General features: G+C 43.7%; 1 protein-coding gene across 1 annotated transcript in view; it reads left to right on the top strand.

The window, feature by feature from the left end:
• The window catches only part of DNAH1 (dynein axonemal heavy chain 1), an 827,745-nt gene that overhangs the window by 302,165 nt on the left and 501,571 nt on the right, over window positions 1-24,009 (top strand). The window contains exons 19-20 of the mRNA XM_069206595.1: window positions 3,114-3,312; window positions 15,365-15,618. Of these exons, the coding sequence (XP_069062696.1) occupies window positions 3,114-3,312; window positions 15,365-15,618 (453 nt within the window). The remainder of the gene's footprint in view (window positions 1-3,113; window positions 3,313-15,364; window positions 15,619-24,009) is intronic.

Here is a 24,009-nt window from a genome sequence, read left to right as displayed (position 1 = left end):
TGGTCGCTGGAGTTTCCAAGGTGGCTCTCGTTCAGAGATGCTTTTCATCTCAAGTGGAGCTCAAGCCTCCAGTACTCTTTCTGCCCATACCACTTCTGCTCAGAGTTTTCAAGAAGACCAAGAAAGATCAGGCCCATGTTATTCTTGTGGCTCTGTAGTGGGCTCAGAGAGTCTGACATCCCGAGCTACTTAGCATGGCCATGGATCCTCCGATCTGGCTGCCCCTTCAGGAGGCTCTCCTGTCGCAGTAGCAGGGGAGGGTTCTCTACCAGAACCTGTCCAGTATCCTCCTTCTTGCATGAAGAGTTAGCAGCTGCAGTTGACAGCTTTTGACCTTCCTCCCGAAGTCTGTGATGTGATCTTGGCAGCCAGGAGGCCCTCAACCAAAATAGTGTACGTCTATCGATGGAGGAAATTTTTGTCATGGAGTGCAGAAAAACGAGTTGATCCCCTTTTTGTCCCACTTTCTCAGGTTCTCCTTTTCATACTTTCTTGCCCAGCAGAGCTCCGTGTTAGCACTCTGAGTTCCGGTCCTGGATATTTGCCAGGCAGCTATGTAGGCCTCTTTGCACATGTTCACAAAGCATTACTACCTGGATAGTCAGGTCCATAGGGATGGACGCTTTGGTCGTGCAGGACTTCCTTGTTTGAAATTGATCCGCAGACTCACCTCTGGGGATGGTATTGCTTGGGTATCTATTCTAAGGTAAGGAATCTGCAGCTCAAGTCTGGACAAGTTGCTTACCTTTGGTAATGCCTTATCTAGTAGAGAATAAATCCAGCTAAATATACATTACTGATGCACCCATGCTCCCCACTCTGCAATTGGATTTTTAGGTATAGGGCTGTTCCCTTTCAGGGCCCTAGTTTTCCACACCAGTTGTCAGTGTTCTTCGTGGCTTCGTGCTCCTGGTGTGGAAAGTTGTGAAAAGAAACTGATGTCAGCGCACCTGGATGGAGCCTATTTAGATGCCGCAAATGTCACTTCCAGTGTGGACAACGCCAACGATGCACGCGGAGCTGATCGACACCACCTACTGGAGTGCAGGGTAATGCTTATGCAAAATCTTCTGTATCCCGTCTGATGCCTCTGGATAATTCTATGGTAAGGAATCTGCAGGTAGATATAGTCTCTACTAGATAAGGCGTTACAGAAGATAAGTAACTTGTCCTTCAAACTCAGCTAAAAATACACATATATTAAAGTTACGACTATTGAAGCTCATCGTATGGTCTGAGATCTTTTCCTAGTGAACTCCTACAAGGCCCCAAATAAGCAACAAAAACTGAACTCAGTCAGATATAAAAAAAAAACTCTTAAAAGATCTGAACCAAGAATCAGGGAATGTGCTTTTATCTTAGAGAGTGAATTTACCATGAACATGACAAGCTAGAGGGTGACTTTACCATGAACCTGGCTAATTTGGGGGACAATGACTTGGAAAATGACCTTCAAGATAGTATCTTGCAGACCTCTTTTTCTGCTACCACTGCTTGGCATATAGCCAAAGCTGGAGAAACCTATTTGTGCTTTATCAGTACTTGGGTCATGCATTTAGGCAAGAGCAAATATACCATACAGTACATCTTGTGTTCATTTGCATTGCTAAATTACATGTTCTTATCTGTTTCTTTGTTGCAGCTGTGTAGGAGTTTGTATAATGACAAACAAATGGAAAATAGTCACTATTTCCTACATTTAACTAACATTAAAATGGTAGATTATCCTCCCTAATTAGTGTTAATTTGGCAGTGTGATGCACACCGAAAACTCTAAATACTAGAATAAATGTTATTGAAGTTGATGCCCAGTTTCAAACTTGAACAACTAGCCACTCACACAGTTGGTTGCCCACTATTGTCATTAAGGGAAATAAAACTGGAGCCTATCACTAAGGTCTTGAAAGATCTTGACTACAATTAGATGTTGATGTTGTCTAATTGAATCATGCTCCTTTGTCTGTGAGAGACTAACTGATAACTTTTCTTTTGCTGTCAAATAAAAAGATCTGTACCCCGTGCTAATCTTCCAGTGTATTTTTTGCAGTCATTTTCCACTAGACATGGAAGAATGAAAGAATCAGAAATTGTGTACCTTGTCATCCATGCCCAGAGGCTTTCGACAATACTATATTTTCTACTGACCTATGTAGTTTTTCGAGTCTAAGAAGTTTTGTCCACTCATTAAGACCATGTTTGTGCCCTGTGTTAATACATTGGCAGGCACATAAGAAAAACAGTTTATTATATTCAAACTGTTCAACAAAAGCAAAATGAAGGACTTGGGGCCGTATGTACAAACCTTTTTTTTGGTGGAAAATGGCTAGATTTTCATATGTACAAAGCACAAATTGCGATTCAGTAACGTTACGGAATTGCAATTTTTGTTTAGTGATTCGGTATTTTGAAGGGGTGTCTAGGGCGTCTCTTCCAAATACAGAATCGAAGTGGTATATATGAATGTTTTGCAACTGAATTACAGTGCCAAAACATTCACATTTTACTGACACCTCAAAAGAGGTGGTAACCATTCACAAATAGCAATGGGTCCCAATGGGACCCTTACACTTTATGAATGATAAGACATATATTTTTTAAGAGCAGGCAAGGAACTGCCTTTTCTAAAAAAAAAACTAAAAAAAAAAACTGAAAAGATATATTTTTTTTTTAAACATATCCTGTTTTCCGTTAAGAAATACAGGCTGCCTTTTAAAAAAAAAAAAAAAAGATTACTTTATTAAAAAACAGTCACAGACACGGTGGTCTTCTACCTCAGCAGGCCACCAACCCTGTGATGACTGCAATTCCTAATGGGATGCAAATTGCTGCCTCATTAATTAATGTTCATTAGGTAGGTCAATTTGCGAACACCTAGGAATTGCTGTTTCAAAGATGTACATTTTGTTACATCAGGAATTGTGTTTTCCTAATTGCAATTTGGTAAGACTCGCAATTAGGAAATCACAATTCTAGATTTTTGTACATATGACCCTTAGACTCTATCGGAGACTAGTAACTCACTAAATTGGAAGGAATGTATTTTATAAAGTGCTCAATGGACGAATTTTTTATTTTTATGTGTTGTTTGTTACTGAATCTTTCTTTGCTCTCAGTTTGACATGTTGAACAGGTTGGTGAAAGACTTCCAGCCGTACAAGGACCTGTGGACCACTGTCTCAGACTGGATGCGTTGGTACGACAGCTGGATGAATGACCCACTCACATCTATTGATGCTGAGCAACTAGAAAAGAATGTTACAGAATCCTACAAGATTCTTCACAAGTGTGTAAAACAATTCAAAGACATCCCAGGTGAAAGCATAACTCATACCCTTGATTTTGTTTTGATGCATCTTGATAGCAGATAATGTCCTCTCAGTAATGATGCTGAATAATATTCTAATCTGTGTCTTAGAATCACATTTCACCCTGTACATTTAGGGTTTAAACTGATCTGAATGGAGTGGATCTTTCTAGGAGAAGGTATCTCTTGTGTAATGAGGTGCTCATGAGTTTTAAAACAGGAACTTAAGTTGTGTAAGTGTATGTGTAATTAGGTGTGGTGAAAGTGTGCATGGGTATTTACAGAGACATAAGTCTTATGCTGATCTAACTGGTGCTTCCTACTTGCTTCCTTTCCAAGTGGGTTGGAAATACCAAGTCTGGCAGGTAGGACCATAAAGTTTATCTAAAGGGATTTGACTCTTTAAGAAGGGTTTAGACAGATTCTGTGTGATCAACCCTCCATTGGACCAAACCTGTCCCCTTTGTCAACAACTGTTTAGAAAATGTTCCTGTTTATTTGCCTATTTGAGAGGATGTTTCTTTGGGGTTTAATTTTTTTGGGGTGACTGACCCTCGGAAATCCTGGGTATCTTGCTTGGAAAACCTTCATCCATTGGGTTCTTGTCAATTATGTGCTGGAATTCATTTGCGATTGCTGAGGAACAATTTCTGTAGGATGCCATGGATTTTGTTGCTAGATAAATGGTGTGTTAGTTGTTACCTAATCAGTAACCCCTATCTGTACTGCCAAGAATGTTTTGTCCTCGGCTGTATGTGATTTCATAGAATAACGATTTCATGGAATACCATTACTGAGAAACCATTCAATCTAAACTGTTAATGGAAGTTTTCAGAATGAATGGCATTTACCTTTTCATTGAAAACAATTCATAGAATGTCTTTTTGGTCGAAATTGGTTTTTGAATGCTTGTTTTTGAAGTGTAAATGCAATGGTTGCAGGTCTTACTTCCATAAACAGTTTTATCTGAGGTATTTATTTCCGAGCTTTACTTCAGCCCCACCTGTAAACACCACCCATTACTGACCCCTCAAACCCCTAAACATCTTAAATCCCTGCCCCTAAAACCATCACCACTCCTAAAATACTCATCCCTGAAGCCTAAAATACCTTTCTACCCCAAACCTGCACCATCTTTAACCATAAAATCACTCACTTTTCCTAACTCCACTCATTCCTCAACCTTAAAAAACAAACCTTCCTATGCATAAACATAATCTATTCCATACCCCCTAAAACACCTCAGCACACCCTAACTCAACCCATCCCTGAACCCTTAAAAAACAGTTGCCCTTCAACACCAGCAATCCATGACCCATAAGAACACCTCATCACCCTAAACTACTAATCTCTGAATCCTAACAACCCCTTTCCACATCTAAACTCCACCCATCCCGGATTCTTTAAAACCCCTCACCACCCTAAACTCCACCCCATCTTGATACCTAAACACTCGTCACCACCCCAGCTGCAACCCATAATTAAACCGTAAAAACCCTTAACGGCCCTAAACTCCACCTATCCATGAACCCTAAAACCCCTCAACAGTCTTACACTCCACTCGTCCCCGAAACCTAAAACCATCACACACACCTGAACACCACTTATCTGTAAACCCTAAAAACCTCTCACCACCCCTACACTTCACCCATCTCTGAACCCTAAAAACCCCTTTCTGTACCCAAACTCCAATTAATCCTGACCCCTAAAATTCCCTCATTACCTTAAACAGTACCATCCCGGAACCCCAAAATCCCACAGTAGTCTAAAACTCCACCCAGGTTTAATGTCATTTTGGACTTTTCCTTACAATTATCTTTCTTTTAAATGTTTTGTTTAATTTTTCATTTTTTTGTCTTTTCCTTAAAATTGTTTTTCCATGATTTGGTTTTCTCCATTGTGGTTTCTCAGTTTTCGTTTTCTGATAAGTCACACACATCACTTGTGTACAGTTTCTCTATCCCTTGACTGTATATTACCTGAGTGCATCCTCCTGCAAATGCCTCTTAATGGCAAAGCATCAAATTGGAGAACTTGTGATTTTAAGGCTCCAGGTGAGGTTTTAAACCAGATGAAGGCTTCAGGATACAATAAAGGTGTGTTTCTGCCTTGGAAATCCACCAAGCAGAATAAGAGCATCTTGGTGTACACAAGGCCTTTCAGAGTCAAATCTGCTTGAAAAGCTTAGTATGCCTTTTGGCTACATCCCTTTTTATGGATGTCGAACTTTAATGTGGGTGTTCTGCTTTTGCTTTCTCGAATATATATTCACTTTTGAAGTAATGTAATGTTAACCTGTATTTGCTGCTTTAAATCTTCGTTTCAAAAGGAAAAATAAGGGATTTGATGATTTTTCCATTTTTTACTGGCCTTAGTATAAAAGTGCTGACTGTGCCGATAAATTACTGGTCAAGTGGCAACCCTAAATGGAGGTGGTAAACAATTATCTTTCTTCAAAGCCCGTTTCATCAGCTCTCTTTTTACCTTTACTGAGCATGTTTACGCACTGATAAAAACACTTCATTGGGAGCGGGATACTCGTAAACTGATTGAGAAGTAGAAAGTAGATCCCTTAGCAGTGTCCATAAGGAGAAGCTGCCCCTTTTCCTGGCACTGATTTTGCCACCTCTGAGACCAGTGGTCGCAAAGGCAGTGCCCCAGCAGGGGGCGGCCCCTCGACGAGAGCGGTGGAGCATTGCCCCACTAAAAAAAATGCCCCAAAAATGCCCCAGAGCTGAAAAAATAAAATGTTAATAAACTTTCTTTATTACCATTTTAGTTTTCAGCACCCCTTCTTGAACTGAATGTCAGGATGGGGCGGGGCCACTTCTGCTCTGCTGCTGAGTGACAGCAGCAGGGAGCTGTGCACTTCAGTTTAAAGTGCACATGTACCTTTGGCCTGCTGTCTTGCGATAGCCAGCCTGACATGCATACTTTAAACTTCTCTAACCCAGCTGTCTTAAGACAGCTGGCTTAGAGAAAGCACAGGCCTCCAGTACTCTGGAGAGGCCACTCCCACCAATCCCGATGCTGGTTTCATGCTAGTTGCCAGCATAAAACCAGCATCAGGATTTGGTAGGTTTGTTTCCTGGTCCCCGCACTGGAGCCATGACTGATTTAAAAATATGTAAGACGCTGTAAATACTAACCAGCTGCCACTGAGTGCCAGGGGTCTCAAAGGGCAAGCTGGGTGTCGCAGCTGTGACCCCTAAATGACGTCCATGAGCTTCACTCTTATGTGCAATAGCTACATTTCTTTCACACAAATTAATGCTTAGCCAGTAGTGAGAGCTTAACATTAGTAAAATTGGGAGAACCTAGGGCCAGATGTTGGAAACACTTTGCGACTCGCAAATGGCAAAATTTGCCGTTTGCGACTCGCAAATGCGTGTTTCCTATGCAGAAATGCATTTTGCGAGTCGGGACCGACTCGCAAAATGCATTTCCGAATCGCAAATAGGAAGGGGTGTTCCCTTCCTATTTGCGATTCGCAGTGGTATGCAATACCATTTGCGACCGCATATGCGGTCGCAAATGGTGTCGCAGTTACCATCCACTTGAAGTGGATGGTAACCCACTCGCAAATTGGAAGGGGTCCCCATGGGACCCCTTCCCCTTTGTGAATGGACCACAAATTATTTTTTCAGGGCTGGTAGTGGTCCAAGGGACCACTACCTGCCCTGAAAAAATACCGAAACTAAAGGTTTCGGATTTTTTTTTAAGTGCAGCTCGTTTTCCTTTAAGGAAAATGGGCTACACTTAAAAAAAAAAAAACTGCTTTATTTATAAGCAGTCACGAACATGGAGGTCTGCTGAATACAGCAGGCCTCCATGTTTGCGAGTGCCCATAGTCGCTATGGGGCCGCAATTTGCGACCCACCTCATTAATATTAATGAGGTGGGTCTTTGCGACCCCATACCAACTCGCAGACGGTGTCTGAGACACCGTTCTGCATACCAATTTGCGAGTTACAAATTGCGAGTCGGAAGGACTCGCAATTTGCAACTCGCAAATTGGATTTTTGCTACATCTGGCCCCTAGAGATGTTTCTTCCCTAAAGGTTTTGAAAAAATTCTGTTTCGGCTTTCAAATGAGGACACAACAATAACAGCAAAGAATAGAAATGAAGGCATGCATGGGTATGCATCTGCTATATAACCATTGCCAATTGAAATTAGACCATTTACTTTCCTTTCCTTTTGATGATCAGACCTTATTTTCTCCCTCTCCAGACAAGGTTATGTGAAACATGCAAAACTAGTTTAATTGTAGCTAACAGCTATTACAATTCCTCACAGGGAGGGAAATTATCATCATTCTCAAGACTTCAAGTTTTTTCATGTCTGTCATGTGTCCAAAGGAAAGATACAGTATAATATAAGACAATTAATATTTCTAGTAAAACAACACTGTATGTGTGGCTCCTTATAACAGATACCTCCACATAGAACAGCATTGTCATTGCATGTGATTTACCATTGGAGTGCATCACTATCAACCTCTCTTTCAGCCTAAACCCCATTCCAGCGTGTTTACAAAGGTGCTCCGAGGGGTGGCTGCTCATCTTCACCTTCTAGAGAGTCAATAATAACTGCTAGTTTTTTCAAATTGTTTCTGTCTTAGCAAAACCTTTTTCTAAATTGCAGCACTTCGTGCAGCCTGAGATTTTCCATCAGCTATATATAAAAAAAAAACTCTTATCCGATTTGATCCTAAAGATGTTAATTCATAGGACTAGTACTAAGCTTATTGGAGAGTCTTGCATATAAATGCTGAGAAAAAATGTTTACCTTCAGTCAAGCAACTGAGTTTTTCCAGAGGACTCTCAACTCGGCTGACATATCACCTCCATCTGATTATCTTGCCATGGTTGCAGGGGTTTTTCTCAACATTAAATTGCTCCAAAATTCGTTATGTTCTTGGATTGCAGTCAAAGAAGACTGTGATTCCCAGGCGCTTATTAGTCCTTCATTGGTGGAGCCTGGTGTTAAACCTGCTTCAAATCTCTGTCTACCCACATTGTAATGACACCGATCAAGCACAGCATGACTAGGTAGCATAATGTCAAGAGCAACAGATGTCTTCACTTTACCACTCTAGCTTTGACATTTTCACCTCCGTCACCTAGAGGGTAAGATATGTTTCCTGGGCCTCACATTCTTCCTTCCCTTTACCACTCTAGCTTTGACATTTTCACCTCCGTCACCTAGAGGGTAAGATATGTTTCCTGGGCCTCACATTCTTCCTTCCCTTTTGGCAAAGTTGTTCAAGTCCTTATGGAAAACTTTGCAGCATATTTATTCAAATAATCCAGGAGTGACACGGCCTCGCTGTATGTGACTTTTGCCAGCTCTTTTTTGGGATTTGTCTCTCAAAAATAATATTGTTCCTGTTGCATCTTACCTAGAGGGGGAGAGTAATGTGGGACCATAGACACTGATTAAAATTCAGCAGGCTGCAGAAACATATCTCAGAGTTCCGTGGATTGTTTTGGAATCCTGTATAGATCTATCACAACAGAAAATAATTATTGGTATTTGGAATTTGCATCCTGTATGTGAGTGGAAAAGTCTGTTGGATATGCATCCTGTATGCGAGTGGAAAAGTCTGTTGGATATGTATCCTGTATGTGAGTGGAAAAGTCTGTTGGATATGCTCTTGCCTTTGACTGGTCAGGAAAACTTCTGATTTCCTTTCCTCTAATTCCCCTAATTCATTAGACTTTTTTCAACTCCAGGACAATATCTCACCAACATTGTTTCTTGGAAATCCTACTCCTCTAATAGAACAACTTTCTAACCCTTCCTCAAGTTTCATATCTTCTGGTTCACCAAGCGGGGGAGGTTCTTCACTTCTGCCTTCTATTTTTGAACTAGAGAGCCTTGTTTCAGAGAAGCTAGCAGGTGCACTTTTTGACATTAAAGTTAAGAACATTGGCATCATGTCTGTTGCTACAGTGTAATTACCAAGAAAGCTTTACAGATGAAAGTGGCTTGCTTTTAGTTGCTGAGCTTAAGGGGGAAATGTGAATATGCTCAAGGATTCTATCATTTTTATAATCACTTTTATTACCCAATTTGAATTACAGAGATCAAGACAGCTTCCTGCAAGCACTATCAATGTGGGTTACTGGAATACTTCCAGTTACAATTTTCACTGCCTACAGTGTACCAAAAACAGCCACCAGTATGTCAGTGCCATCATTATTCCAGGTGAAGACATCATCATGCCACAGGTGGCCTACCTAGACAATGTAGCCTAGGTAGGGCCATAGAATGCGATAGATGGTGATGAATGACGAATTCGGTAGCCACCCACCATGGTGAAAAATAGCCTACCAGGATTGAATGGAGAACACGGTCAGCCATGGATGGATTGGGCCATGGTCTGCCAGAGATGGAGTGAGGTTTAGCACCTCACTGAGCAGACACTCAGAAGGACACAGGCAGCTACACAGACAAATATAAACTCATTCACATGCATGCATGCATAATCACTTGTTACTTACCTGTTTCCTCCACTCCTGCTTCACTCTGCTGCGACATCCCACTCTGCTGCATTAACAGGCTCCTGCACCTCCTCTCTAATCCATGTCAGCTGGCATTTGTTCTTAACGCATGCTAAAATAAAATACATACAAAGTGACTGACAGTCAAGGGGCTATAATATTGCCAGTCATCATGCAGCAGTAATCTACATGATGACTGGCATAGTTGTAGGTGTTGTAAGGCAAACTTTGTGTGTGAGTACAGAGCCAGTCATTAAATAACCCATGGCATATAGTGGTCTGATAGAGATATTTCTGATGGATACAACTACCTGTGGATTCCTCACCTAATGAATTCTCCCCCATGCGTAGCATTCGATGGAAACTTCTCTAGCTCTGCACATCGGCGAGGACGTCACAATTGCCTGACTCCACGTGGCTCCGTGTGACGTCATCGTGGCAATAAGAGGTCCTCGCCGCTGTCCTGAGGTCAGTTCCCTTTTTTCCGTGCCTTCGATAACGGTTACTTTTCTATTACCTGTATCGTTAGCTCTTCGAAAGGGATACTTTGTGTATTTCCATGATGTCGGCTCCAAAGAAGTCGGGTTTCAAGCCTTGCAGGGAATGTGGAGGTCGCATGTCTGTGACTGATCCACACAACGATTGTCTTTGGTGCCTCAGTTCCGATCACGACGTCCAAGAATGCGGATCCTGCCAGAAGATGAATCTGAAGGCATTGAAGGAACGCGAGGCGAAGCTATTCTTGGCGAGGTCCAAGAAGGAGAGGAAGCGGCACCATCGGTCCCATAAGAAGCGACATCATCGTGACTCCCGACGTCGGTCTAGAAGACGGTTGCCGTCGAGGTCTCCATCATCCCGGCACCGCAAGTCTTGGGAAGTGAGTCCGACGGTGTCCCCTCAACCTGCAACGCCGCAGACGTCCCGGCACCGTCAGTCTTTGAAGTCGTGGAGCCCCGAAGTCATCTGGCTTCGCCGGTGCATCCAGAACCTGAAGATTCCAGCCCGGCACCGGCTCCACAGACTTATCCTTCGTTCCCGGCTCCGGGTACAGATCCGGCGGCATTCCTTAATGCCATGTTTAACATTTTTCAAAATATGGCTCCGGGAGGTGGTGCGCCAGCTGGCCCCACTGGTCCCCTGGCTTTCAATCTCGGCGTTCCGGCTCCGTATAAGCCGATGCCGTTTATGCCATTTTGTTCGGCTGGAGACTTAGGTCAGGCCCCTATGCCGGCAGCGCAGCCCGCGACGTCGAGGGAGAGACCTTCAACACCGGTGTCGGAGGTGATGCAGCCGAGAGGTCGGATGTCGGCATCGGATGCGGGTGCCTTATCCATGGCCCGATGGATCCATCTGTGGCGTCGGGGGGATCCGGAGAACCTATCATGACGCCTTCCCGGCACCATTCACCGACGTCGCTGCGCTCCATATCGACGCCAGGGCTTGAGGCCAAGTTGAGGTCACGTCGAAAGGCCCTTAGACTTTTGGAGGAGAGGGAGGGAATATCAACAACAATTCCTCGAAGAAGGGGAGATCACTGATCCCCAGGGTGACTTCCCTGGGCTGCACACTGCAAGTGGTCTTGATACCTCTCCAGAGTATGACCTGGCCTCCCCGGGTGAACATACAGAGGAGGCAGCCTCTTACCACTCTGTAATTAGGAAAGCTGCAGCTTTCCTGGATCTTCCCTTACCAACAGCGCAGGTGAAGACCAACCTATTGACTGAGGTTTTGCATCCTGCTACAGCCATGGCGGATCCTCTTCTGCCCTTTAATGAGGCCCTGATGGACCCGATCGAAGAGGTTTGGAAGAAGCCGGTCACCTCTTCGTCTTTTAGTAGGTCGGTGGCCAGGCGTTACAGATCTGCGCCTGGGGACCCGGAGTTTTTGTCCAAACACCCTTCACCAGAGAGTTTGGTGGTAGAAGAGCATCCTGCTCTTCTAGGTCGGCCCCTGGTTCGTTTCCGGGAGTACCATCGGACCGGGAATCCAAGCGGATGGACCAAACGGCCAGGAAGGTGTTTTCATCTTGCAGCATGGCTCTGAAATCTGCCAATGCAACTTGTATTCTGGGCAGGTATATCCATGCTATAATGGATGCAATGAAGACTGTTCTTCCAGGACTTGCGTGGTCTTCTTTCGGACACTCAGGCGGCGGCTACGCAAGTTATTCAGACATGGCTGGATACCACGGGCTCTATTGCAAGAGCCATGGGGACTTCCGTTGCCTCCAGATGACATGCGGGGTTACGCACTTCCAGATTTTCGTCTGACGTCCAGTCTACGTTACTGGATCTGCCTTTTGATGGGGCAAAACTATTTGGTTCAAAAGTGGACTCTGCGCTAGAGCGCTATAATGAATGTAGGGCCACTGCTCGGTCTTTGGGTCTGCAGGCTGCTTCTACCCCATTTCGATCTTTTAGACGGCTGCGTGTTTTTGGAAGAGGTGCTTCCTTTTGTGGGAGGTCACAGCAGCCAGGGCAGCAGTCCTCCAGCCTCCCTTATCGTTCCTACAGGGGGCGGGGTAGAGTCCGCACAAGAGGGGTCATCCAACAGCAGTACCCTTCCTCTTCCTCTGGAGGGTTACCTCAAGGAAAGCAGCCCTAGTCCTCTTGTCATTGTCTCTCATACCTCTCCGGTAGGTGGGAGGCTTTCTCTTTTTCTCCCCATATGGGAGTCCATAACAACAGACTCATGGGTCATCAGTTTGGTGAGAAAAGGTTACGCCCTTCCCTTTCGGGAGATTCCTCTTCCCTTCCCTCCCTGTCCTTCCTTTTGTTCAGAAGATCATCTCCTGCTGTTAGAGCAGGAGGTTCTCTCCCTATTATTGAAGGGTGCAGTGGAGTTGGTTCCAGAGCAAGAGAGGGGCCAGGGGTGTTATTCCAGGTACTTCCTGATCCCCAAGAAGGATGGTCATCTGAGACCTATTTTGGACCTGAGGATTTTGAATTGGTTCCTCAAACAGGAGAAATTCAAAATGCTGACTCTATCACAGGTGCTTTTGGCGTTGAGCAAGGAGGATTGGATGGTGTTGGTCGACTTGCAGGATGCTTATTTTCCCATTCCCATTCTCAAGTCGCACAGGAAGTATCTCCGGTTTGCGGTCCTTCCTTTTGGTCTTACTTCCGCACCACGGGTCTTCACGAAGGTGATGGCGGTTGTTGCAGCACACCTCAGGAGGAAGGGAGTAGCAGTATTCCCTTACCTTGACGATTGGCTGATCAAAGCCGAGTCTCCGGGGCTTGTGTTGCATCATCTGCAGCTGACAACCCAGTTGTTCAATCTGGGTTTTTCAATAAATGTACCCAAGTCTCACCTAGAGCCCTCTCAACGCCTCCTGTTCATAGGGGTAGCACTGGACACAACATTGAATCAGGCCTTTCCTCCACCACAGCGGATACGGGACATTCAGGCGTTGGTTCCAATGTTTCAAGAAGGAGCGGTAGTTCCGGTCCTCAAAGTCCTTCGTTTGCTTGGTCTGTTCGCTTCTTGCATTTTGTTGGTCACTCATACAGGCTGGCATATGAGGGCTCTTCAGTGGTGCCTCCGCAAGCAGTGGTTTCAGCACAGAGGAATTCTCGGGGAGTCGATAAAAATCTCCAGAGACACTGCAGCGGATCTCCTATAGTGGGCTGTGGAAGGCAACCTTTCTCAAGGGAAGCCATTTTCGCAGCCAACTCCGGTGGTCACGGTGATAACGGATTCCTCCACTTTAGGGTGGGGAGCTCATCTGGAGATCAAGGTTCGTTGGTCTCCAGTAGAGCAGAGGTTTCATATCAATCTGCTAGAGCTGCGGGCGATTTGTTTGGCCCTCAAGGCCTTCCTTCCTTCCCTTCATGGTCTGACGGACAACACGACTGCGATGTGGTATATCAACAAACAGGGGGGTGTAGGGTCATACCTTCTTTACAGAGAGGCTCTGCGACTCTGGTCCTAGGCTCGGAACCATCAGCTTTGTGTAGTGGCAAACCATTTGGCCAGGGTCCAAAACGTACGCGCAGACAGACTTAGTCGCTTCTTCTCGGACGACCACGAGTGGCGTCTGCATCTGGATCTGGTTCTTTGCATCTTTCGGAAGTGGGGTTTTCCCCGTATAGACCTGTTTGCCACTCGAGAGAACGTGCACTGTCCGTCTTCTGCAGCCTTCAGTATCCGATGCAAAGAGCGTTGGGGGACGCGTTTCAGATGTCCTGGTGCGGCCAGTTGCTTTACGTGTTTCCTCCCATACCCTTGATTCCTCGGGTTTTGAGGAAGATTCGCCAAGACCGGGTCCAAGTCATTCTGATAGCTCCGGATTGGCCACCAAGGGTGTGGTATGCAGACCTTCTCTGACTCTCACTGTACCCGCCGCTCCGTCTCCCTCTCAGGGCAGACCTCCTCTCGCAGTCGCAGGGGCAGGTTCTACACCCCCACCTCCAGAGCCTGCACCTTCATGCCTGGAGATTGAAGGGGGCAACCTGAGTTCCTTTTCTCTCCCACCAGAGGTGGTGGACATTTTTTTATCGGCCAGGCGACACTCCACCAAAGCCGAAAGGGCCGAATGATGCCCCTTAACAGTGGCCACAGCACTACCACGCTGAGCCAATGACAATGCAAACAATAAAATATCATGTGGACATCTGTAAGGCTGCGACTTGGTCTTCCCTCCACACCTTTGTGAAGCATTATTGTTTGGATGCGGAGGTGCGGAGGGATGGCCATTTTGCGTGGTCTGTGCTGCAAGAGTTCCTGGTTTGACCAGACAGACACCCTCCTCCGAGGTGGTACTGCTTTGGGACTCTATTCATTAGGTGAGGAATCCACAGGTAGTTGTATCCATCAGAAGAGCAAGTTACTTACCTTCGGTAACGCTTTTTCTGGTGGATACATTAGCTACCTGTGGATTCCTCACGGTCTCTCCCACCTCCCCGTAGTCTGTCTGGTCGCGCCAGGATCTCTTTGGATGTGCACTTCAGTGCTTTTATTTCAATGTTTCTGTAAATGCATATATGTTTATAGTTCTAATTTAGGTTATTTTCAAGTTTAGAAACCGTTCATGATGGTATGCGCTCTTTTTAAAGAGTTGTGCAAAAGTTTTTATATGAAGATTCTCTATAAAGTTTATTCTTGTTAATCTTAAAGGGTTTAAATTGTCAATGTTCTATATATGTTTCAAAGGCACGTCAAAAGTGGTGTGAACTGACGTCAGCACGGCGGCGAGGACCTTTTATTGCCACGATGACGTCACAAGGAGCCGCGTGCAGTCGGGCAATTGTGACGTCCTCGCCGTCGTGCAGCGGATGAGAGAGACGTTTCAGTCGAATGCTATGCATGGGGGAGCGGCATATTTACATGCCATGAATCCATATGAGATTGTTATTTAGTAAAACAAATCTGAAATTCTTAAATGGATCTTCTCCTTGTGGACTACTCCTGGACTCCTATGGTGTAAGTCACCTGGATGTTGATTAATGGCCAGGGCACAGCTTTCGAGAAAGATAAAGAGGTAGAAGTGTATTATGCATTCTACATATTTGGAATCTGAAGTGATTTTGTTTTATTCTTGACTTTGCAGGGTGCCAGGAGGTGGCTCAGGAGTTTAAGAACAAGATTGAGGACTTCAAGCCATATATTCCACTTTTCCAGGGCCTACGTAATCCAGGAATGAGGAACCGCCACTGGGAGATGCTTTCTGAGGAAATCAACATTAATATCAGACCCAAGGCCAATTTCACTTTTACGCGCTGTCTTGAGATGAACCTACAAGACCATATTGAGAGTATAGCAAAAATCGCTGAAATTGCTGGCAAGGAATTTACCATAGAGCAGGTAATTGTTGCCACTGTGAAAACATGGGACATTTTGATATAATGATAAAAATTGATAATATCAAAGAAGAGCTTGTTTAAGATATAAGGGATAAAACCCCGCCTGTCGTACATTATAAGGATATTGCATTTCACAGAGGAGTTTTATAAACTTATAAAGGAGCAAGGCTGAAGGTCAAGTTTCTTTATAAGGTTATGGAACTCTGAGGCGGCTTGCAATATTCTTATCACATGCACCACCGGCCACTTTATCCCATATAATACATGGTCACAGCATTTCCTTTGCCACAAACCATTTAAAACCCTGGTGCATACCTCTTTCAAATGAAAGAGCAAACATTTTTGCAATAATGAAGATTTGAAAAAAAACGAGCTGCAGTAGCTTGGAATGTGCAGAAACATGCAGGAAGATTCTAGCCTTTCTCTAACTATCTAAGGAGTGCAAAAAAATAAACAGATTCCCTATGCTTGTCATTGTAAACTAAAAGAAAATATGGCAGAAGGTAGAAAAGCAATGTTTTGTTTTCATTGCTTTAAACAGCTGCTTCAATTATGCTATGTGACCTGACCTGCCTTTCACTTAGCTGTTGGCAATGGCAGCAGGTATTGTGATCCAAAAACACTCAAATTTCCCCTTGATAAATATCTAAGCTTTCATACACTCACACATCACAACAACACTCAATCTAATTCAATACCATGGGAGTTTGAAAAAACATGCTGGTTTTTCATTATATTAAAATGTATACATTTAAAAACCTTATTACATGACACAACTAAAGTACCAACATAAAAACAATACATAAGATAATATAAAGAACAAAATAAAAAGGAGGAGAATTTTCAGAAAACTCCAATACTGCTTAGTCGTAATTTGATACGCTCCCACTTAAAGTGTCACTGGATATAAATAATATGTTCAGTGACATAGTCTCATTGTGCATGCAATAAGTCGTGAGTCATGTTTATATATTCTGTCAACGTGTTTCGGTGGCCTCAGTACATATATACTACCTTCATCATGACTAATAATTTTATAGCTCCTCCCAACGAATAGCTATAAAAACATATAAAACATCTCTATAAACATGAAACAAACACATCACAAACTTCTTTTACAAACAATCATTAATAATAGATCTTCTAGACTCAAGTAAAAAACAAGTAAAAAAACAACTTTAGAGCACACATATTAGATTAATATCCTGTGACATATTATGGTTCAAGTGTTTTTATTGGTGTTGAAACAGTATGATACAGTATCATCCCACCATCATCCACTGGCCGGTGGGAGAAGCAAGGATATCAATGCAACAGACTAACCAAAGGTAGGGTGGAAGAGAAACCACAGGACAGGAACTACCACAGGAAGGGTAAGGGAACGTATTGACCACTAGTGCAAAATTATTAAAATCTAAAGTAGCCGGCAGGGAATGGGAGCAGAGAGACTCGAGGGATTTGTAATGAAATAAATGACTATCTGCCACTCGCCAAAACAAGTGAGTGTGGAATCAGGGTGTGTAAAGTGCAAGACCTGCAAGTATGTTGGACATGTCAGTTCTCGTAATTCATCAGAGAGGTTTTGTATGCACGGTCCACACATCCAGTCAGACCACTTTAAAGTATTGGACACTGCTGCTGTCAATTTCCCATCCCCAGAAGCTACCAAAGCTTATGGAGCCAGTCCAGGTTTGCTGGGACCATATCAGAGCCCAGTCGGGCCATTAAGGCTTGTTTAGTAGCTCCTAGCGTCAGGGTAATGGTGCGACCATTGGCGGATTTTAAGGGATATATCAAAGGATTTGGAAGGCCCAATAAGATGTAACTAGGAAATCTATGGAGGTCGGTGCCCAACATGGTGTCTCCCACCGACAACCTCACCATCCAGTAGGAGCCTATTTTGGGACCATGTCAGAGTGCCAGGCTGACCACAGTGCCTCCAGCAAGCATTGTCGCCACCCACCTTCCATTGGACAATGCTCCCTGGTGTGAAACACCAATAATAAGCAATCTTGAGGAGCATTCCTTTCCTAGAGGTGTTAAGGGCAGAGGTGCGGGCCCGGTGATGGATGCTGCTTCATTCCTTAGCAGTGAATGTACGCTCCTACTCTGTCTCCCAATGGCACTGGCGATGGATTTTGAAAGCAGAGATGGGGAATTAAGAAATGTGCATATGTCCAAAAGGAGACATTTATCAGAGGAGCAAGTGACCAGTCACTTCTCAAAGGATGTAAGTGTGAGTCCAGTGTGGGCACGGATCTGGGTCTGTGAGAACCAATGGCGGATGGTAATATACTGCCAATATGAGTCCATAACTGGCTTGGATTTGAGGAATGTCCATAAGGCCATCCTTGTCAAAGAAGTCCCCTATTCCCTTGCAGTTGGCGGCTTGCCACTGGGCGAAGGCAAAGCCATGATGTGCAGCAGGAAAGTCTGGATTCCCTATGATCGGCGTATGTGGGGAAATGTGAGTGGACAGTTTCTGTTGGGTTTGAACTTTATCCCAGACCACCAGTTTAGCCCGGAGAACCAATGTTTTTCAGTGCTGGGCCGTGACCACTTCACTATATAACGCAACTGTGCTGCTTGATAGAAGCATAGGAGGTGAGGAGCACCCAGTCCCCCCCTCTGATTGGGGAAAATAGGCCTTTCTTCTCACCTTGTGCGTCCTTTTCCCATCCCAGATGAAGTCCTCAATGAGATGCTGTAGTTTAGCAATTACCTGAGGGGGAGGGTGAAGCGGCAGCGTTTGCATAATGTATAAAATGTTCGGTAAGATTGTTATTTTAATGGCTGCCAGACGTTCCAGCTGTGAGAGACCTTAATGCTGCCATTGTGACAGTTTGGAACCGGTAGTTGTCAAGATCGCTGCAGAATTGTTGTCAGTGATGCGTCCAACTGTGGAACATATCTGCATGTCCAGGTGACCTATCCCTTGTGGAGACCAAGAGAACGGGAAATTATGTTCTAATTGGGCCAGATCTGCTTTTGTGATAGTGAGGTTCCTTTTAGAAGATTTCTTCCGGTTAGTTTTTTACCCAAAAGCGAGCCCAAACCTGCTGATTTTGCACATCACCGCTGGCAGAGAGTTGTGGGGGCTGGAAAGAAACAGCAGGACATCATCAGCATACAGTGCTGCTTTATTTTCTCTGCCGTGCATAGATATCCAAGAGATGTTGTGGGGCTGCGGTTCTGTTCCACGAAAGGCTCCATGTACAGGGCAAAAAGTAAGGAAGATAGTGGACACCCCTGTTGAGTGCCCCTGCATATATCAAAGGGCTGCGACATAAGCCTATTGACCCTCACCACCGCTTTAAGAGAGGAGTAGCTACATAGGACCCACTGACGGAACTGGGTTCCAAGACCAAAGTGTAACACCACCAAGTGGAGATATGGCCAGTGCACCTGGTCAGAGGCCTTCTCCGCTTCAATGGATAGGAGAACAGCTGGAATGCAAGAGTGCTGCGTTTTATCCAGCAGGTGGCATATAAGCTTGGTATTGTCACTGCAGCTCCTCTCCGAGATAAACCCAGTCTGGTCTCGGTCTACTAATCCCTGCATGTAAGGGGTGAGACAGTGTGCCAAGATCCTGGTGAAGATCTTTGCATCTACATTAAGCAGTGAGATAGGGCGGTAATAAGAGCACCGCTTCGGATCCTTACCCAGTTGAGGGAGCACTGTGATCGAGGCGAGCTGCATCATATTCATCAATGTGCCAGTTACACAAAAGGAGTTAAAAATTCAACCCAGAAGAGGGGCGAGCAATGGCCCAAAAATCTTATAGAAATCGAAAGTAAAGCCATCTAGCCCAGGCGTTGAATGGCCATTCATACTTCATTGTTTGTGATATCCCTGTCTAAGCTAGAAGCATCTTCCTAAGAGATAGAAGCCAACAAGACCTGGGCTAAGTAGGAAGTGGCGTCTTTATCAACCAACGTCTCTGGCGAGTAGAATTCAGCACAGAACCATTTGAATTCCTTAACAATCTACTCATCACTGTGTTTAGTGGAGTTGTCAGAGCCCGTAATCTCATCCACCCTGGTTTGGACTGCTTGGGAGCACAAATTTTGAGCTAACAAATGTCCTCCTACTCTATTTCCTTCCACATAATATTTCAGCTTGGTACGAAACAATGCATATTCCGCCCTATCAATGTCTAGGGCAGTGCTTAATTTGTAAATAAAAAGGTGCCAGTGCCCAAACCCCTCCTCTTAAGCACGCGCGGCTGCTGCAATTAAATGTGTGAACACGGAATACTGAGGTGTCATAATCCTGAAGCCATCTCGGCCCTCTTCAATCCATATAAAGCCACTCCCTGCCCCTTTAGCTCTCTCTAGCAGCTTTCTACTTTCTCCCTTTGAGACACTTTTTAATTTTTCCCTTCCTCCGTTTTTCCCATATGTGCCTTTTGCTCACAGCAAATGCTTGAGGCAGAAGAATAAGCCCCGGCGCTCAAAAATAAGTGCCGGTGCTCAGCACCGGAAACAACAAGCACAAATTAAGCACTGGTCTAGGGCCATACATTGCTTACGTGCTGCTGTGTGTTGTTTCTGTGTCACAAAGGAACCAGTGCGAGTGTGTGCTTCTTCTAAAGCCTTTATATTAGACTCTAACTGAGCATGTATTGTGCACCTATCTTTATTGAGGCGCGCTGCCATAGCCACAAAATGTTCCCGAATAACGGCCTCCAGAGTATCCCCTGGCATATGATAATACACATATGCGCTATTTATATTCCACCAGTCACTTTCATAAATTCCACATGTCTCTTCCAGGAAGATATTACTACACACCTCTCACTGGCGATGGTGTCAATCGCTCACATTTGCCTTCATTTGGATCACTCTATTGCACTTCAAACCCCACCATTATCCCGAAAGGCTATTACCTTATTTCTAGTTCTTAAAAGGGCCCCCTTTGTAGTTATCCTTTTATATCGTCCCTTCACTCTATAATAGAGAAAACGTCTTATGTGCTTAGGAGAATAATAGAATTGTGACCCAAATCGTTCCTGTCAGGCTCATGCCTTAGTGGGTGAATACACTAAGTACAGTCAGATTAGTAACCTGGAATGTTCCCATATGTTCAGAGTTTATCCACACCAGGCTTCCTACCTCACCACAGTCTAGTCAATCACTGCCATGGACGGCTGTCATACTAGTACAGAGCGTTTGCCATATGTGGCATTGTGATGTCAGAACTCAGCTGTAATAACTTACAATATGTCAAGTTCTGCTATCGTTTCTTTATAATCACCGACTTGGTGCGTCACAAGTCACTGATTATAAAGACATTTAACTGGCCTGTATTGGTTTGCATAGGGATTTCAGAATCCCATGCATTATAAATTATTAATTAAACCTTTTGAACCTAGGCTTTAGCCTGTAACTTGAGGCTGCATGTTCTGTTTGTGCAGTCCTTTGACTCTTGTCGCATGTCCAACATTTCTAACACATTGAACGCATAGTCTTTGTCACACTGTTTCCCTTCTTGCCCCACGAACTGGCATAAAATGGACAGTTATGAATAGGGCCTTTTGTGAATGCATAAAGAAGGGATGTTGAGTTGAGTAAGTAGTGTGGATGTCATAATTTGGAATGTTGCTCTTCCAACCTATTAGTGAGAGGGCAGCAAGATGCACTCATTGTTCACTTCATGCTGAGCGAGGAAGTTCTTTCCTTGAGCTAAATCCATTTTTGAGAAATTACATTAGAAGAAACTGCAATGTTTTGATTTGAAAGCAACATCCTATACAGCGGCTACATGTTAAAACTGTTCTCCTTAGGTCTTGATCAGATTATTGTCTGGGAAAAATGTATCACCCTGGTTTATCTAATCAAGAAATAGAAAGGATAGATTCCATCCATGCAATGCATGATCTGAGGGTCAACTGCATGGACTTTTACTTTCTTATTTTGGAACCAAATGAGAACATCCTGGAGCCTTCAATGAAGCTTGCTTGGCTTCTTAAATAGTCGGCTCCTCCTATAGTGACTTTTATTTCTAGGTCGTTGGCAGTGACCTCACAGGAAGTCTTAATGTCAGGAATGTTTTTTACCGGAAATTCGAAAGGGGAAACTAAAAGGGATTTGACATTAACAGTTTTCAGCAGTCATCACCTTTTATTTCGGCCACCTTTGAACATTGTGGATCATGATTAACCTTCAATATCAACCACCCTCAATCTCAAACTTCCTCAAGTTCAGAGTTTTACTCAAACCCAAGCTGAACTGAACATTAAAGTCCTCAGGTGCAAGCAAGCAACCTCTGGCTTCATTTATCTCAGCACGATTGCTTACAAGTTAGTGCATGAGGAGGAACACGTTTTTAAAAAGCATTTGTGTGATTTAAATACATTTCTTGATCCAGTAGCAATCATGCTAGTTGTCTTGCCTCCACCCTACTGAGAAATAAGTCTCTACCACACTATCTATCTCACCAGCTACTCATTATTTTCAAATACCAATATTAAAAATACTACAATATGTACCCCTTCATCCATTGCCTCAATTGAGGATACAGCTAAACTAATAAATGCTATAATTTGAACCACTTGCACATGAAATTTATGAGACTTTATATGCCACTGAATGAAAGCAAAGGCAAGGAAAGGCTCAGGCAGGGATTTTGGAAGTCCCCCTAAAGGAGATGACTCAATTAATGTCATAGAACATGTCAATTCGGTGTGGGATCAATGATACAATAAAAAGCATGCAGACAAATAGTTACATTTATCCAGTTCTGAAGTTACACGCTGTAATAACTGAGGCCATACATCCTTTTGCTCTTTAAATTTCTGAAAGCTGCAGTTTCCTGTTTCTTGTTCTTTCCAATATGACCATATAGATTTGAAGGAATCACATATGGGGGCATCAAGTAAACATGTTCTAAACTTGTACCTTTGTATTTGAGATCCTAGTCAGTATATTGTTCACTGCTGTCAGTAAACAGACTTCTAAGAACCTGCAAATTAATGCATTTTGGATAAACTATTTACTGTAGACCCCAACAAAATGTGTGCTGCAAACCTCCATAGCTGTTTGAAGTAGATTTTTAAATGTGGTGCAGGATGAAAGTGTTCAGAGAAGGAGGATCTACCAGTTTTTAATCAAACTGTTGAAACCACCATGGTCTTGGCTGACTCCAGGCCTCTATTGTAAGCCAACCAGAGAGGCAAGGTTGAAATACAAAAACCTAAATTCCGAAAATAGGTACAGGTTTTGGACATACGTTTTGATGGACAAGAATTTTTTGACAAAATGGTGAGCAAATGGATGTAAATGCTAAAAGCATAAGCCTTTATCTGTCATCTTATGACTCCAGAGAGACGAAACTGACACTAAAACACTGTTGTAGTCATTTTACAGTTGAAATCAAATTCTTCCCAAATTCAATTAACTAGCAAGAGTCACAGCAGCATTTCAGACCTACAGCTGAAGATGGGAGAAGTTCAGGACCTCCAGAACCAAAATACCTAACTCATGTTTGTCCCTCTCCCTAACTTTTAGTATCCCAGTTAGAGGTAGGAGGTCATCCACCCTTTAGTAGTGAGCAGCCAAACAGACAAGCAGCCACTGAAATAATTTGCTCAAGTTCACATTAGAGTACAGAAACTAGCATCCTTCAGAACTCCTCAGAAAGACCAACTCCAGGTATCTAAGCACTGCAGCGGAAGAGGCTCAACAACTAATTCAAAATGATACTCTAGAGAAAATCTAAATGCTGGTGTGAAGCCAAGCTGCACTCTCCTTCGTTACTCATTCAAAAGAAGGCATAAGATGTACCTGTGGAAAAAACAAGTTTGCAAGTGTTCACTATACAAGCTGAAAGATCTCTCACTTCCACATTTGAGCCTGAGGATGCTTATTTCTACCTCTCCTTTCCACAAAAAGCCCATTTGTTTTTAAGACAGACAGTATCAGAGTCCTACTGTGGCTGTTTGTCCTCCCCAAACGTCAGACTTTTGTTTTCTGGCAACTTGCTTCTTCATGAGACATATATTCAGCAAACTGCAAACACACTTGCAGTAGACCAGACTCTTGTTAACTGATGAGGAGTTTTCAGTGAACACTGAATAATCTTGCCTTTCCCTATGGTCAAACATGGACTTTCAAGGTTCCAACTTTGAAGCATCCAATCTGAAGCTTCATCCCTCACAAATAAGAACTTGTCCTGCCGTAACAGTGGCAGTCTTTCTTTTGAATGTAGCATAAATACCAGGCTAAATGTCTGCCATACTTGAATAGGTAGACAAACTGCTGGCAAGATTATCTTTAGCTAGTTCCATTGTAAAAATGTTTTGTTTTTTTTGGACAGATATTGCGTGTCTGTTAGCTCATCTGTGTTCCAGTAGAGCCTTCTAGCAGCAGATTCCTCACCTTTTAAATATTCC

Source organism: Pleurodeles waltl, chromosome 9 (assembly GCF_031143425.1).
Source record: "Pleurodeles waltl isolate 20211129_DDA chromosome 9, aPleWal1.hap1.20221129, whole genome shotgun sequence".
In the NCBI taxonomy this organism is placed as follows: domain Eukaryota; kingdom Metazoa; phylum Chordata; class Amphibia; order Caudata; family Salamandridae; genus Pleurodeles; species Pleurodeles waltl.
The sequence above is the reverse complement of the archived record's forward strand: the minus strand, read 5'-3'. Positions and strand labels throughout refer to the sequence as shown.